Source organism: Jaculus jaculus, chromosome 8, assembly GCF_020740685.1.
Source record: "Jaculus jaculus isolate mJacJac1 chromosome 8, mJacJac1.mat.Y.cur, whole genome shotgun sequence".
Lineage (NCBI taxonomy): Eukaryota > Metazoa > Chordata > Mammalia > Rodentia > Dipodidae > Jaculus > Jaculus jaculus.
This window is the reverse complement of record NC_059109.1, coordinates 31,884,989-31,903,056: the sequence shown is the minus strand read 5'-3', so window position 1 is coordinate 31,903,056 and position 18,068 is coordinate 31,884,989. Positions and strand designations below refer to the sequence as shown.

General features: G+C 39.7%; 1 protein-coding gene across 1 annotated transcript in view; it reads left to right on the top strand.

Annotated features, from left to right (window-relative positions):
* Prim2 (DNA primase subunit 2) overlaps window positions 1–17,337 on the top strand; it is a 180,072-nt gene extending 162,735 nt beyond the window's left edge. Inside the window, exons 13-14 of the mRNA XM_004668191.2 lie at window positions 5,689–5,757; window positions 16,709–17,337. Of these exons, the coding sequence (XP_004668248.1) occupies window positions 5,689–5,757; window positions 16,709–16,933 (294 nt within the window). The 3' untranslated portion in view covers window positions 16,934–17,337. The remainder of the gene's footprint in view (window positions 1–5,688; window positions 5,758–16,708) is intronic.
* Window positions 17,338–18,068: the final 731 nt, after the last annotated feature.

The following is an 18,068-nucleotide window of genomic DNA, read 5'->3' as shown; positions in this document are numbered from 1 at the left end:
GTGCCGCCATTGCACTGGTGTGTACATCTTTTCAGGCTGGTTGATTCTGAGTAGCTTGACCTCTGCTTGCTCACCATTGTTGACAACTTTTCCCCAGTAGCTCATGTGGTGCTTTCCAGCACTTGATGGGCTAACTTTCTGGGGATTGACTCTTTCCAGATTCTAGCCAGGTCTCTCCATGCTCTGTGTTGGCAGCATATGGTGTATTCAGCAATATGGTCTTACCTTTTACCACAGATGGGTAATCAAATGCATTGCCAGAAGAAGCCTGTCTTGTTTTGGGGACCTCTTGGGTTTCTCAGATCAACATCTCAATGTGAGTAGCACCTATTTCTGGTACTGCAAGGTACAGGTCAGAGCTAATGGTTTTTAAAGTTAGGCTTCATACCACACTGTCCAGTGCCTTTATTTTTGAGCATTTCATGTATACTTCTGTTGAGGGCTATTTTTTAGTTTACCTTAAAGGAGAAAGTTTGTTTTTTTTTTGGTCAAATATGTTTTGTTTTATAAGCTGAAGAGTAAGAAGTAGCCTTCTTTGTCCTTTTAAATTACTTTTGGTTTTAAATCAATTTTACCAGACAATAATATAGTAATGCCTATTTCTTATTTCCATTTGCTTGGAATATCATTTTCCATCCTTTCACTCCAAGGAGGTGTCTATCTTTAGTGTTGAGGTGGGTTTCTTGAAAACAGCAGATAGAAGAGTCCATTTTTTTTGATCCACCCTATTTATTAACTTGTGTCTTTTGATGGGTAAGTTAAGACCATGAATATTTAAGGTTATTACTGTCAGGTTTGAATTAATCCCTGCCATGATGAAGTGTTTTATGGGTTTGGTGCTTTCTTGTGTTTTTTACTTTTTTGAGCCTGTTGTGCTTTTAGTTATTGTGATCTTCTTCTAGGTTCTTGAGATTGGTTGTTTGACTGTCTGTGTGGAATGTTCACTGATGTATTCTCTGTAGGTTTGGCTTTGTGTTCATATAACCACAGACTTGACTTTTTTCATTGAAAGCTTTCCTTTAACCATCTATTATGAGGGATACTTTTATTATGAGGGTACAATAGCTTGGGTTGGAAGCCATAGTTTTTCAGACTTTGAAGTGTTCCTTTCCAGACCCTCTGGCTTTCAGGGTTTCCATTGATAAACCTGAAGTAATTATGATAGGATTGCCTTTGTGTGTAGTGAGTTGTTACTCTTCTTGCAGTTTTTAGCACTCTCTCTTTGCTTTAATTGTTAAGAATTTTAACTATGATGTGTCTTGGAGAGTTCCTTCTTTGGTCCTGTCTGTTTGTAGGCGTCTAGTATCTGGATGGGCCTCTCTTTTGTGAAGTTAGGAAATTTTTCTGCAATAATAGTTTTGAATGTGTTCCCTATGCTTCTGTCCTATATTTTTTCCCCTTCTGGTATGTCCATGATTTGGCTCTTTGGTTGTTACAGGGTATACCATTGTTCCCTTATATTCTGTGCACATAATTGTTTGAACATAACAGGTCTTTGGACTCCTTATCAACTTCTGTCTTGTCTTCCTGCTAAGAGGTTCTGACTTCCACATGAGTGACTCTGTCAGTGTTTGTAGAGATGTTTTTAAAAGGTCTATTTGATTTTTTTTCCTGTTGCATTATTTTGCATTGTGTCTGTCTCTTTTTTGAGGTACAATTTCAGTTTGAGGTCTGATTTTCTTAATGTTTCATGGAATTCATTCTTGCATTTGATCATGTCTCCAATCAGTTGGTTGTTGAGATCCTCTATTTGTTGACTCACATTCATTTCAGTTATATGTCTTTTGAGTCTTCTCTGTTTTTCTTCAATTAAATTAAGCCTAGTGACAAAAGCTGAGTGCTCTAAGAGATGATTCTGGTTAATTTTATTTATGCAATTGTTGGTTTTTTGATCCAGTTCAACAATTATTTTGATCAGCATCACATAGCTTGTTGTGTTTTCATGTTGGGATTCAATTTCTTTTGTTTTCTGTATGTTTTCATTGGAGGCTTCCATCCTGGTAGAGATCTCTCAGTTTTCTGACTTTCCTTTTTATGGTATTGTGGTTACCCATGGCGGGAAGTCTTATTTTATTGAGGAGGAAGCAAATATTTGTCTTTGTAGGATCTTGACTGAGTTTTCTGTTTCATATGTGAACTGGATTGGTATAGAATGGGGTCATAACTGCAGATTATAGAGGTTGCAAGTGCATCAAAGTTACCTGGGGAACTGGGAGCTCTAGCCTACTCACTCAACTTGCATGCATTCTTCAGCCCATGGGAACCAGGGGATGGGAAACCCGAGGCAGGGAAGGTGGGGAGCCAGTTGTACAAGGCCAGCTCCTACAGTAGCATCCCAAGTGCTGAGATTAAAGGAGTATCACTGTGAGTTAGAGGCTAACCTGAGACTACATAGTGAATTCCATGTCAGGTGAAACTGAATCTAGGGTAAGGATCAAGCCCAAGATCTTAAAGGGAGGTACAGTTTGAATTTTTTCAGGAACTACTTTAAAGCTGTGAGTATGAAGGATAGTTAGACATTAAAAGTACAAGCCTAAAGCCTAAAGTCACAGTACACTTTAGGAACTCCTGCTAGGCATATTTTGTATATCTTTAGATTGAAATCTGAAACCCACCATCACACCTTAAGATAAACAATTGAATATATTGGGGGCCATTTATTTAAATTACTACATTTCGCCCCTGGCTCCCAATAGATCTTTTAAATTGTTAGAAAAATTTAGAATATTTAGGGTAAATAAGGCCTTTTTTAGTTGATCATGTGGGGGTAAGGATTCCCCCTTTTATTTTTGTAATTGAGACTTGAGAGTCTGATTATATCTTTTAACGATAGCCTGGCCCTGAGGGTTGTAGGGGATGCCTGTGGAATGTAAAATTTTTTAGGTATGGAGAAAAATCTACAAGGGCCTTGCTTACGAAGCAGGGGCCATTATCTGTTTTAATTTGATCAGGCAGCCCAAGAGTGGTAAAACAATGAAGTATATGACTAATGGCATGTTTAGATTTTTTCCTGGCATGTGCCAATGTCTAGTAGGCGCAGGAAAAGGTTAGTGAGCCCAGTCACCACGAAAGGGCAAAATTCTCCCTGTCCCCACCTGGGTCAGTCCAAGGGGGCAACATGGCAGCCAATTCCCAGTATGGGAGGGTCGGGTACAAGCTGCCAGGAGATGGGCCATTTATTTAAATTGCCAAATTTTGCCCCTGGCTCCCAGTAGATTTATAACTATTATATATTATAAATTGTACTTAGTTTAATTTTAAAGGTCCCCACAGTCTTGACCAATTTAAGATATTAAGACCTGTAAAAGTAAACAAGTTAAACACTTCTAACATATAAAGGCATAGAATAAACATTTTTAACTGGTATAAGGCATAGCAAGGAGAGATTAAAACAATGTATATTGAACCATCATAACCTAAAATTAGTCTCAGTGCCTGTAATTTTAACTTGCTTGAGGTTTTCTAGTTTAAAATCTTAAGTCTCAGCCGGGCATGGTGGTACCAAGGTAGGAGGATTACCATGAGTTTTAGGCCACCCTGAGGCTCCATAGGGAATTCCAGGTCAGCCTGGGCTAGAGTGAAACCCTACCTCGAGAAACCAAACCAAAACAACAACAACAACAAAAATCTTAAATCTCTTAATCCAATATCTCTAGCTATGCATGTCAGTCTATTACAATTTTAACCTTGATTAAACTCTCTGGGCCTGGGCAGCAGGATGTAGCCAGCCCTTACGCCAGTAGCCCAGTTCCAACAAAGTCCCCTGTAGTCTTTCTTTCCTCTTAGAAAGCTTATAAGCCAAGCCTCGAAGTTTAATGCTGTCTGCACCTAGTATTTTTAAACTTTCATCTGAATAGTCTATAAATTTGGTTTACCACTCCAGAAGACACCTTTAGTTGTAAGCACCCAGTCCATGCCTATTTCTCCAAAACAAAGCTTCCAAAAGATTAACATCTACATGGTCAGGTTCATCTCAGCTCATTAGACAGCTTTAGGTTTGCTGAGATAAACTTCCAGACCAGGTACAGTTATGGAGGAAGGAATATTTATTGAAGCTTACAGATCCAGGGGAAGTTCCATAATGGCAGAAAAAGCTGGCCTGCCTTCTCAGGCCCAAGCAGAGAGAGAGAGAGAGAGAGAGAGAGAGAGGGAAGCACAAGCCTTTAGAAATACAAAAGCCGCCAGCAAACTGAAGGTGAAGGGAAAGAGAAAGGGAACGAAGAAATGTTGACAAACAAATATAGGTTATAGAAGCAAAGTTTAGCGCATTAAGTATGAAGATTGCCTCATAACTCATGGGGTACGCTCACCTGCACATGTACACCGATTACCTCCTCAATGACTGCCTCTCACGGGGTACTAGTCTGCCGGGTTCCCAGAGCCGCACGTTAGGCCCAGATGCCGGGCTCCTCCCCGGTAGGTAGTGCTTTGGAAGGACCAGGCCAGCTGGTTCCTCCCAAGGGGTTGAAGGAGGAAGATGAGCATAAGACGACTCAGAAACCTCTCCTGGCCACCGGAGGAAAACCACACTGAGTCGGGAGTCTTTTCAAAGCAGAAACTCACAGAAAAAATTCGTTTTATTGCTATGAGCAGTTGCCTATATCATGTTGGGGATGAAGGCGGGGTTTTAGGAGGTTGGGGCAGAGGTAAGGGCCAATAGTAAACTGTAGCTATTGAAATGATAATTACAATTGCCACGCCGAGGTGGCAGGCCTGAAGCCATTAGGCGTCTTGCTGAGTCCTAGCTGGCCAGAGACAGGTCGCCAAACTCTAGCTAGGCTCAGGAAGTTCCACTAGGCCTCACTCCTGGGCTTTCAGAGCCCAACAAGCCTGAGCTAGAATGAGACCCTACCATGAAAATCCAAACATTAAAAATGCATAAAAATAAAAATACTTAAGTCAGCCAGTTTTGGTGGTGCAGGCCTTTACCCAGCACTCGGGAGGCAGAGGTAGGGGGATCAACATGAATTCAAGGCTACCCTGAGATTACTGTTGACCAGTAATTGTGAATTCATCTGAAAAACTTTAATATCAATGTGAAAATGCATCATAGTATAAGCTCAAAGCGTTAGCATGGCTTAGAACACTTTAATATCCATGTTAGCATTACTCAGACACTTTAATAGCCATGTTCGCATTACTTAGACACTTTAATATCTATGTTAGCATTACTTAGAACATTTTAATATCTATGTTAGCATTACTTAGACATTTTAATATCCATGTTAGCATTACTCAGACATCTTAATATCCATGTTACCATTGCTTAGAACACTTTAATACCTGTGTTAGCGTTACTGAGACACTTCAATATCCGTGTTAGCTTTCCTTAAACACTTTAATACCTGTGTTAGCATTACTTAGAACACTTTAATATCTGTGTTACCATTGCTTAGAACACTTTCATATCTGTGTTACCATTACTTAGAACACTCTAGTATCTACCCTACCTAGCCTTACTTAGAACACTTGAATATCTGTGTAAGCATTACTTAGAAAACTTTAATATCCATGTTAGTATTACCTAGATACTTTAATATCCGTGTAAGCATGACTTAGCCCCTTCTTCATGATTTAGTTTATTTCCTGTCTGGAATGAAGATTATGAAAATGCCAACAACTGAGCTCCAGTGGCTTAGAAGAAACTTAAATGGTAATTTTCTTTTTCCTTTTCCTCATTCATTCTAGATTTTGGATTTTGTAAAGGGGACACATTATCAGGTTGCCTGTCAAAAATACTTCGAGATGACACATAATGTAAGTAAATTTGCTTTAGAGTTTAACTGTGTGTCTTTTGTTATCCAGCATTTCACTGGGCACTTTTAGTTGCAGCAAGGAAACCATTCTCCCCATGTTCAATGGAAATGGATTTATTACATGGTATCAGTTAACTCATTTGTAAAAGGGTTGCAGAGCCCAGCTTGGCTGCTACAGAACCAAGACTATTGAACTAGCAGGATCCCACTTTACTGCAGTTTCTACCCACTCTCCATGTCTACATTCAAGACCTAAAATTGGTAAGCTTTTCCAATGAAATGGCAGGTAGCAAAAAATTCTAGACGTTAGGTTCTGTGCCGTCTCAGTGACAGCTACTCAACTCGGCCATTGCAGTCCAAAAGCAGCCATTGAAGGTAGGTAAATGGGCTAGGGAGGTGACTCAATTGGTAAAGTGCTTTTTGGTGTTTATCCTGTCAGCCAGTTGGTACCAATTCTGATCTTCAGAACCCATGTGAAAGCTGAGTATGCCTGTGTGCACCCTAGGGGTTTCCTAATCAGCTAGTCCAGGCTGAGTGAGAGACCTGGTCTCAAAAAATATGCTAATCAGCCTTGAAAACAACAACAAAGTAAGAAAGAAATACAGTAGAGAGTGATCAAAGAAGACATCTGATGCTGGTCTGTGGCCTCCACACCTTGTACACGCATGGACACATTCATCATTCACCCACATACATACATGTATACACATACATATGCAAAACAATTTAAACAGAAAATATGTAGGTAGGCTTGATGCCTTGCTATCAGTTCAAGGCCAGCCTGAGACCTTACCTCAAAAAACCAACAAAATGAACAGGCATAGCTGTGAATATAACTTTATTAAAATGTAGGGTCGCATATGACCCACAGGCCTTTGTTTGCCAGTCTTCAAGATAGATTAGATCTAGAATCTGCCATGCAATAGCTGCCCAGAGAAACCAAAGAGTGTTTCCATCTTCTGTGCAGAAAATCTCCTTTATTTGTGGCTGCCATTTGCTGTTAATTTAATCTGATTGCCAAGTCTCATATATCCTGCGTGGTGGGAACTTGGTTAGCTGTAACTACAAGGGTATCTGAGCAATGTGCTTGCTATTTATCGTCCCAGTCCTGTAGGACCAGCAGTCCTTCAGGGTGGCTAGAGTGATTTAGCCTGGCACAGAGAAAGGTTTAAAATATGGAGAGCAAGGATCACAAGCTCAAGAGGTCTTTAGTGATGACACAAATAATCCAGAAAGGTCAAGTTGGCTGAGGTTAGGAGCAGTAAGGCACAAACTGATTCACTGAAGAATTTAGGCCCTGTTAGAAGCATTTGTGTGGATGAAGTTGCCTGGTCTGTGCAAGCTAACAGAAAACATCTGTGACCCAAATTCAGCCCGCTGGCCCCCAGGTCACAATTATTGATTATACCTCAAATAGACACCCAAGAATAGAGTTTGGAGGTCCATGTACCTCTAAAAATATTTTGTCTCTGAGTGGACATATGCACTATTAAGAAGTCTGTGGTATTAAGAAGATTTCACAGGGATCCATGACTCTCTCACAAAAGATGCTATTTCTTGAATCAGCTACTATGCTGAATATTATAATTTAGGGGCTGGAAAGATGCCTTAGAGGTTAAAAAGCACTTGTCTGCAAAGCCCAGTCATCTGGATTCCATTTTCCCATACCCTTGTAAAGTCAGTGCATAAAGTGGCACATGCATCTGAAGTTCATTTGCAGTTGCAAGTGGCTCTGGCATACTCATTTTCTGTCTTCCCCCACCCTTGCAAATAAATAAAAATATTTTAAAAATAAAATCAATTTTATAATTGCATTCATATTTTATGTTACTATTTTTCTATTTTCTATTGTCAATAGATAAGTTTTCTATTCAGGTTCATGTAATTACAGAGTTTCTTGATAAGCATTCATAGGAAAAATGTCTTCTATAAATAGGATTATATCATAAAATAGGAATATCACTGGTAAGTCACCTGTTTGGTATTACAGCACCAGTTTTGAATGACTTGCTCTCTTGATAACTGCCCCTTCCACCTTCCCTCCCCCTTCTTTTTCTCTCTTCTTTTTTTGGTATGTGTGTGAGTGTTATATATTTGTATATATGTGGTATACATGTGTGTATGCATGATTGCATATATGAGGACATGTGTGTGGGGGTACACATGTATGTGTGTCAAAGCTGGAGGTCAATGTTGGGGGTCTTCCTCAGTCTCTTTCCACCTGTTCTTTGAGAAAACATCTTCCACTGAACCCAGAGCTCTCTAACTGGGCTAGACTAGCTGGCCAGTGTCAGGGATTCCCTGTTGTCTACATCTCCAGCACTAGAATTATAGCTGCATGTCTCTATACCCAGCATTTTATGTGGATGCTCAAGATCTGTACTCAGGTCCTCATGCTAGTGTGACAAGTACTTTGCCCACTGAGCCTCCTCCTCAGCCCACGATTACACTTCTTAACTTGTTCAGCTTAAGAGTTGTAGTTTCATATATGTCCTCAATCATTTGTGAACTCCCTGACTTAAAAAGCCACAGAACTTCATAAAAAATTGAGATCTCTTACCCAATATTTTATTTTTTAAAAAGGAAATAAATTACTTATACATTTGGAGAGATACTATAAGAACATACTTAAGAACTCACTCTAAACTCAGTTGCCAATTTTAAAAACTTGCCTTAGAGTAATGAAGATATGGAAAAGCCATGCATCTAAATCCTCATATTCAGACACAATGTACCTTAAACCACATGTTAATCAGTGAAATAAAAAAGGCTATTTGTATTTACTAGATCTGTGATTATAGTTTTGTTTTTTTTTTTTAGCTGTGCATTTCTCCATTTACTCTTCTTACTGTAAAAATAGAACCTATTTTTATTGTCAGGTTTCTGCCACTCTGTTTCCCATCCCGTAAGCCCCTTGGTTCATTTTCCTGAGTGATGTAGTTTCCTCTGTGATGACATTCACTTAAATGGAAGTTTGCAAAATGAACCAGCTAATTGATAGCATTCGCAGCAGCACTGTGATAGTTCCATATGGCTTTGGTGAATACCAGCTGCCTCATTATAAGCTGCCATCACGAAACCTATTGATTAAACCCAAATATCCCATAGGTAAAACAATATTGCTTCTATTCTTCAAACTCTGCATTTGTTGTGGCAGGAATAGGAGGCCTGTATGTGTGTAAAGGTCATTGTATGGAAAATATGTTGATCCAGGCAAATGTTCGGGAGATTCATTTAGTAGGTTTCAAAAGCTAGCCTACATGAAACCTGTTTTTCTGGGTGTCTTAAAGAAGCAACAGTGAAAACATTTATGGTGTACTGTAGTTTACTTTTGACCATATGCTTCATGTGTGAATGAAAACACCAAACCTTGTGTAAATTAATCTCTGCATCGAACTTAAAAATAGTTTCTTTAGAAATAAATCTTTAGGGCTGGAGAGATGGCTTAGCAGTTAAGTGCTTGCCTTTCCCTTCAAGGGCACTCCCCTATAACCTCTTTTCCTTCCTCTAGACCCCACCTCCTAAAGATTCTACCCTCACCTACTTGGTATGATGAGCTTGTGACCAAGCCTTCAACAGATGGTTCATTAGTGGCTGTTTTAGACAGCTTCACATTGCTGGGATGAGCATCCAAACCAGACAGTTTATGAAAGGAAGGGGTTGCCTTTCAGTGGAAGATGTTTTCTCAAAGAACAGGTGGAAAGTGCTTGCCTGTGAAGCCTAAGGACCCCGGTTCGAGGCTCGGTTCCCCAGGTCCCACGTTAGCCAGATGCACAAGGGGGCGCATGCGTCTGGAGTTCGTTTGCAGAGGCTAGAAGCCCTGGCGCACCCATTCTCTCTCTCTCCCTCTATCTGTCTTTCTCCCTGTGTCTGTCGCTCTCAAATAAATAAATTAAAAAAAAATTAAGAAATAAATCTTTAAATATGGAGTAATTCTGGAGACTTCCTTTCCAAATAATTGAGCATAGTTTCTTCCCCATAATGCACATTGTTGACACCCCTCACGTATTTTCCTGCAGCCATAAATGGCACATATAATACCTTTTGTAATATTCAGGGTCATCATTGTAGATGCCAATTAGAACCCTAGGCTAGAAGTCACTGCCATCTCTCATTTGGGATAGTTTCCTGTGTCATTTCTCAGAGCCTACACATACTACTCAGTTCTTCCCTTCTTCACACAAACATGGGGATGAAACTTAAGATAGTAGAATGTGATAATTTCATTAACCTGCCTTTAAAAACCTTGCGTGGGGTTGGGGAGATGGTTCAGTAGGTAAAATGCATTCTATACAAGCCTAAGAACCTGAGTTCAAAGCCCCAGAATCCATGTAAAGAGCTGGGCATTGTGGCATGCACATATAATCCCAGTGCTAAACTTGCTGGACAACTGGTATAGCCAAATCAGTGAGTTCTAGGTTCATTGAGAGCCTCTGTCTTAAAAAAAATAATTGAGGAAGACACCCATTGTTAATCTCTGGCCTTGGCAACATGTACATGCCCCCTAACACACACACTCTCCCTCTCTCCCTCTCTCACACACACACACAAACACACACCTTTGATGTCCTTTTGTTTTTGTGAAGTAGAAATCTAAAATTTATAATGTACAACGTCTGTTATAACATATAAGATTGAAAATAAACCCCTTCCTTTCATAAACTGTCTGGTTTGGATGCTCATCCCAGCAATGTGAAGCTGTCTAAAACAGCCACTAATGAACCATCTGTTGAAGGCTTGGTCACAAGCTCATCATACCAAGTAGGTGAGGGTAGAATCTTTAGGAGGTGGGGTCTAGAGGAAGGAAAAGAGGTTATAGGGGAGTGCCCTTGAAGGGAAAGGTGATAGAACCTTTTGGAGGTAGGGTCTAGAGGAAGGAACTTAGGTTATAGAGGGCATATCCTTGAAGTAGATAATGGGGCTTTGGCCTTCTTCAGTCCCTATTTCCCAACTTCCCTGACGAGAACAGCTCCCCATATACCACATTCTCCCTGTCATGATGTAATGCCTCAGTGTAAACCCCAAAGAAACAGAACTAATGGATCATGGACTGAAATCTGAACTATGAGCTAAAGCCCTGTCCCTCTTAGAAGTTGTTTAGCACAATTATTTTGTCACATTCCCACAAAACTGACCAGTACAATATGACAAAATGAAAACACACAATTGACTTTCTCCCAATACCTAAAACATTGTACAAGACATAATCAGAAATTACTCACCGAAAAAAAAAATCATCTATAGCAACAATCAGCCAGACCAAAAAAAAAAGGGGAAATTAGCAAATTCACAAAACAAAATCATGATGATTCCTTATAGCATGTGCTTCAGATCTGGAAGGAAGCAAATACAATGTGTTTGTTGAATGAATGGTAAAGAAAATAGCTGCTGGTTCAAGCAGAAATATGGAAAATAGGTAATTAGGATGTCGATATCTCTTTTTATCTATTGCTTTTGTTAAAGATGAAAAGAAGACTGAATAGCAAATACCCCATAATTTCTTTAAAAAAAAAAAAAGGTTCAAAAGAATTGGCCCTAGAGGAAAATGCAGTTCAGTGGGAAGAAGGGAAGACCTAAGTTTTATGCTGTCATTCAACTTCATAAGCCACAGCACGCCTAATAAGACAAGTCAGAGTAGTGCATGCCTCCAAAGGAAAGTCAGAAAACGCCATCCTAGAGACTGTGGTACAGCCCTTGTTTGAGGGTTTGGGGCCCTACTTTCAAAGGTTAATAAAAATATCAATTAATAGGAACTAGGAAGATAGCTTAGCCGTTAAAGGCACTTGCTTGCAAAGCCTGCTGGCCTGGGTTTATTTTCCCAGCACCCACATAAAGACAGCCGCATGGCAGTTTGCTTGCAGTGGCAAGAACCCTTCTCTCAAAAGTGCACTATAGACACCTTGAAATTGTCCTCTGACCTTGGCATACATACACATACATACTAAACATGTAACAGTTGATTAACATGGAAATACATAGAAAGTGGATTCCTTAAAAATATTTGAAAGTTAAGATATATTCTTCATTTTCTGATCTTTTGGTGTAACTCCTATGTATAGTTTTGGGGTTACAATTCAATTTTATCTTTTTAACATACTTATACACAATAATTTCTATTTTTTAAAAAGGAACTTAGGGCTAAAGAGATGGTTCAGTGGTTAAGTCACTTGCCTATATAGCCTAACAACCCAGGTTTGATTCTCCAGTACCCATGCAATGCCACATGCACAAAATGGCACATAAATCTGGAGTTTTTTGGAGTGGTTAGAAGCCCTGGTGTGCCCATTCTCTCTGTATGTGTCTCCCCTCCCTATCTGCAAATAAATTTTTAAAAAATTGCTTAAGAATTTAATGATTTGTATGGAACAAGATCTTTTCTTCTGGGAACTCAGCTTCTTTTTAATTAACTTGTCTTTTTTAATTCTTTCTAAAATATTTAATTTAGATTTCATAGATTTAACAAGTCTTCTTATGTTCATATTGTTGTTTCCATAACAACCCTGTGATATAGCATGATTACCATGCCCCTTCCATCAATGAGGAAACTGAAGCTTGACAGTTGATATATTTCACTCCCCACAGTGAAATCTAATGATTCCATTTAGGACATTGTTTTCTTGGCACCTTGAAGGAAGGTGCAGCATACCCCCAAGTGTATGAGCATCACACCAAGTATTATTAATAAAAAAGCCCTTAAAAACAATCTTGAATGCCAAGTTCATTTCATGAGCATACATTGTCAGTTTATTTAACTTGGCATAAACTCTCATTTTCATACTAGCATATACTTGTACAGGGGCATTGCATAGTCTTCCTGTTCTCCCTCCTCCATTCACATCATTTTCATTTTAGTGTATATAGTGCATGGCGTCTTCTTACTCTCCCCCCACCACCTCCGGTTAGCCCCCAGTGTTCTGAGACAGTTTCACCTCTACTTTAATGTACATATACATGATTTTCCTATAGGAAATTGAGACGCCACTGTGAGAGAAAGCATACTTGTCTTTCTATGGCTGAAAAACAATTCCATTGTGTGCATATCCCATACTTTCTTTATCTGTTCCTCTGTTGTGTTGGACACTTAGGTTAGTTTTAAACACTGATGTGCAAGTATCTCTGTGATATGTTCACTTAGGGTCCTTTGAGTTCCCGGGCGCAGTATCACAGGGTCATACAGAAGATCTGTATCTTTTTATTGACAACTTCCATACATATAGACAGTATACCATGATCATAATCCCATCCTTCCACCCTCACTTTTCCTTCTTCTGAATTCCCCTGCCACTGATCTCCTATTATGCAGGTCATGTGTAGCGTCAGCTACTGTGAGATCATGACTACCATAGTCACTTTGTGTCTGGAAGACAGTACTGCAAAGCATTCTCCCCTTCCTTTGGCTCTCAAATTCTTTCTGTCACCTCTTCTACAATGGTCCCTGATCCTTGGAGGATGTAATAGAGATGTCTCACTTAGTGCTGAATACTTCACTCTCACTTATTCTTGGCACTTTGATGAGGTATCTTTTTTTTCGAGGTAGGATTTCACTCTAGCTCAGGCTGACCTGGAATTCACTATGTCAGCTCAGGCTGGCCTTGAACTCAGGGCACGGTCCTCCTACCTCTGCCTCCCAAGTGCTGGGATTAAAGGCATGTGCCACCACACCTGGCTTGTTTTTTTAAAATACTTTGTTTTTATTTTTTTGAGAGAGAAAGAGGCAGATAGAATGAGTATGCCAGGGCCTCCAGCCACTGCAAAGGAACTCAAGACACATGCACCACCTTGTGCATTTGGCTATGTGGGTCCTGGGGAATTAAACCTGTGTCCTTTGGCTTTGCAGGAAAGTACCTTAAGTGCTGAACCATCTCTCTAGCACAACAGTGGTGTATTTATTGTTGTTGTTTGTTTTGGTTTTTGGTTTTTTGAGGTAGGATCTCACTCTGGTCCATGCTGACCTGGAATTAATGATGTAGTCTCAGGATGGCCTCGAACTCACAGTAATCCCCCTATCTCTGCCTCCAGAGTGCTGGGATTAAAGGCGTGCGCCACCATACCCGAACACTCGTGTATTTTCAATTCATGCAAGTCCCGTTGCTAGCTCATTGGCTGAGGGAGCTATGTAGTCTGTTTAGGCATCTGTTTGCCAAACTATACATGGAGAAGGTTCAGCTTAAAGGACCTACAGAGTCCTAATAATTTCTGGTTTTCTGTTTTAAAAATGTGGAGCTTTTTGGTTGAAACGTATTAAGCAATAAACTTTTCATGAAATGCTTTGCAAATACAGCATTTATTATTGATATTGGACTGCTTTTTTCATGAGGTAGACTAAATCAAATATAATAAAAAAAGTTCACAAATGAATATTAATAAAAATTATAGATGTATCATAAAACACTTAGGAAATATTTTTAAATTAAGCAGTCCCATTAAAAATGTAAAGTAAAGATTTTTTATTTCCTTGGTGATCTGGGTAATAGCTCCTAATCGAGTGTATTTGCTATCAATCTCTTAAACAGTAAAGTTACTATAATAGTATTGGAGAGGTTTTTATTAGCTGACTGAGGAGAATCACAGAACCCAGAGAAGACCTTGTTTCTGAATCATAGTCTGCCATTGACAGCTTATTCTGAGCCAAAGCAACTCCTTTCCTCCCTACTAATCCTTTTTAATCTATATGATAGATTATAATAACCACCATTACTTTTCTATTTTTGAAAATGATTTTATGCATATGACTAGCAGATTGGATATTTATTTAACATTAATAAAATGAATTCTCATAATCTAAAAATCTACTAACTCATAAGATTGCTTTTTATGTAGTAAGTTTAATATGTGAAATGTATGACTAGTTCTAGGCTCAGCTCATCAAATATTTATTAAATACCTACTGTGCACACGCTAGCTACTTCAGTAGAAAGAGTGGCAAGTAAACATGGTAAAGCAGGGAGCAGTCCCACTGCTTAGGAGGCTGAAGCAGGAGGCTCACAAGTTCGAGGACAGCCAGGCGAACAAGCCAAGCATTTTAAGTGCCCATATATACAGTGTGATGGTTTCTGGTTCAAAAAAATCAAGTGAAACCACATTAAAAAAAAAAAAAATCTAATCCAAGCAAAATATTTTGTGGTCAACTCCTACCGAAGAGGGCAAGGACTCAGGTTGTGTTGCACAGGATCCTTTTGGTTGATTTGATTGAATGTTAAGTTGGATCGCATGGGATCCACTCATCTGATCTGACTGAATGTGAAGAAAGTGACTTGAAGGTTCACGCTATGGAGAAAGTGCTTCCTGTTTTCTTATGTCACACTGCTATAGAGATCACCAAGTTGTAAAAGATTTTCCAGTTTTCAGGAATGAACACAATATGTTTGATCTTGGCACAAGGATAAGACACTGGAGATTACTGATTCTGAGCATGGATTCTGCCTGCTTATGTGTGATCTTGTCAACATATCCACCCTCTTTATTTTAGCTGTGTTACCTGAAAGCCTGGTAATGTGGTTATTATAGGGCTTTTGTTGAGGTCATTAAGACTATGTGTGGTGGGGAGACCACATGTGTTTACACCATTTAAGAATGTTGGCGGGCTGGAGAGATGGCTTAGCGGTTAAGCGCTTGCCTGTGAAGCCTAAGGACTCCGGTTCGAGGCTCGGTTCCCCAGGTCCCACGTTAGCCAGATGCACAAGGGGGCGCACGCGTCTGGAATTCGTTTGCAGAGGCTGGAAGCCCTGGCATGCCCATTCTCTCTCTCTCCCTCTATCTGTCTTTCTCTCTGTGTCTGTCACTCTCAAATAAATAAATAAATAATTAAAAAAAAAGAATGTTGGCATTCCGTAGACACTAATAAGTGCTGACTGCTATTATGGAAGACATACTTGTTTGCCATTACTGTATTTTAGAATCAAAATGTGAGGATAATAGTGTTTGCCCATTATTCAGACACATAAATTATTAATGCCTTCTCAATTCTCATTGAGTTCAAGAGGCACAAAGTAATGAGTAATATGAGGTAATATTCAAAATTAAAGGTTAGTGAGAAAAGAAATAGCATAAAGCCATAAAGCTAGACATGTTTCTATTACGTTATAGTAAAAATTCATAAAAAGGGAATCATTTTCTACAAAAGGATGGAATGCCCAAGATTAGAATGAAGATGGTACATTAGGATCACTTTCTCAGTTTTATTATATTAAATGATATTACATGTCCCAGACGTATAAATAAGCTCTGAAATAGGAGTGATGAGAGGGATCAGAATCAAAATGATCAAAAGTGATCTTATGATCACTTTCAAAAGCCAGATGTTTGCTTAGCCTCAGTGAGCTGGGAAGTAATGGATTTCTCAGGTCTTTAACCTATGCATTACAAACACATGTCATGGCACACGTACATGTCCAGATTTATTTCCCACACTGTTTACTTTTTTGAGAACCACGGCCTTTGCACATGCTAGCAATGTGGCTCTTCTACTGATTAACAACTCCAGTCCTATCAAACATAGCTTTCATTTGACTAGTTGTCAGCAAGCTTTGGAGTGATTTGAGGATTTGTGCCATGGATGGGATGTGGAGGGCTGAGATGATAAGATGCCCAGGATGTCTCACAGAGTGGATGATGACACCAGTGACTGTGAACAGAAGGCAGATGTGGTGACGCAATGGGTTTGATGTGGAGTTTGAGCTGCTTTTGAGCCATTGAAGTGTTGAGGAGGAAGTGGGTAGGAACCGGATCTAAGTGTAAAGGTTTAGACTGGGCATAGTAATGCGAATCTTGGGACTGCCAAAGCTCCCTCAGAATGTAGTGGGGTAAGTGCTGAGTGTCTGCTCTGGATAAGAACAGCTGGGATCCATGATGCAGGTAAAATTAGTTTTGAGTAGAAGTAGAGATAATCTTCAGAGCCCTTAATTTGTAGCTTTGGGGTTGGTAGCATGATATAAATTTGCTTCTCTTTACAGGTAGATGATTGTGGCTTTTCTTTGAATCATCCGAATCAGTTCTTTTTTGAGAGCCAGCGGATCCTAAATGGTGGTAAAGACGTCAAGAAAGAATCCAGCCATCCAGAAACACCTCAACCCAAACCTAGTGTCCAGAGAAACAGAGATGCACCGCCTGCTCTGGCCTCGGCAAATTCCTCCCTGGACATGGACCTGGAGGGGCTAGAAGATTACTTCAGTAACTGAACAGGGAGTTAGTAACTCTGCTCCTGTCCCCCCCCCCCACAGCCATCCTTTCCTGTTGTTAAGGTTGTGCTTTTTTCTTTTTAAACCTTTTTCTCTTGAACTACTTCTTCTGCCCCACTCACACCATGTACACACATGTTTTAGGCAAACAGACTTGCAGATTTAAACAAAGACCTCCACTATGTTCTTCTTTGACAGAGGGGAGGAGTTTCTGTTCAAATCTTTCATTGAATATTGCCAACTAAATCCTATTTCTGTAAAATCAAAACAGCCTTCTGGACTGGTTACAGCCCCAGGATGCAACATAGCTTAAACCAACCATTTGCTTTAAGGCTTAACACTCTGTAGTTTTGACCTAGTTATTTTCTGGACCGTTTTTATAATAAATGTCACAATGTGCATGACTCTGTGTGTAGTGGAAATCTTATTTCACAACAGATTACACATTCCCTGTGTATCTCAAGTGTTCTTTGAAATACTCAGCATCAGTCAATTCCCAGTGAGGAGTCTGAAACTTGTTTTTGTTTACATTATGAGTGATTTGATAACAGACTCTCCTGGAATGAATCGTGACTTAATGAACAGCATTTCTATAGCTGTAGGTTTATTTTTATTTATTTATTTATGACAGTCAGAGAAAGAGAGCATGAGAATGGGCATGTCAGGGCCTGTAGCCACTTCAAACAAATTCCTGATGCATGCACCACCATGTACATCTAGCTTACCTGGGTTCTGGGGACTTGAACCTTGGTCCTTAGGCTTTGCAGGCAAGCACCTTAACCATTAAGCCATTTCCCCAGCCCTGTAGCTGTATTTATTAAGGAGTATGACTATGGTGTAAATAACGACTCTCCTTATTGGCCATCATTTTCCATTCATTTTCACCAAAACACACAGCAAGGTTTAAGTCCAGTGTTTCTTCTACCCTCCAGCTTTCTTACTTTTTTATTTCTGTAGTTGCTGTGAAGAGCCAAATAAGTTTGGCAACTCATTAACTTTATTCATGGAATTGGCTGCTCCTTTCACTGCAGGCACTGTGTAGGTAGTTACAGACATGCGGACTCTGCACAGCATTCCTTGCTTGCTTGTCTTTGCAAAGAAAAAAGCAAGCTGGGCCTGGACTATCCCCAACCCT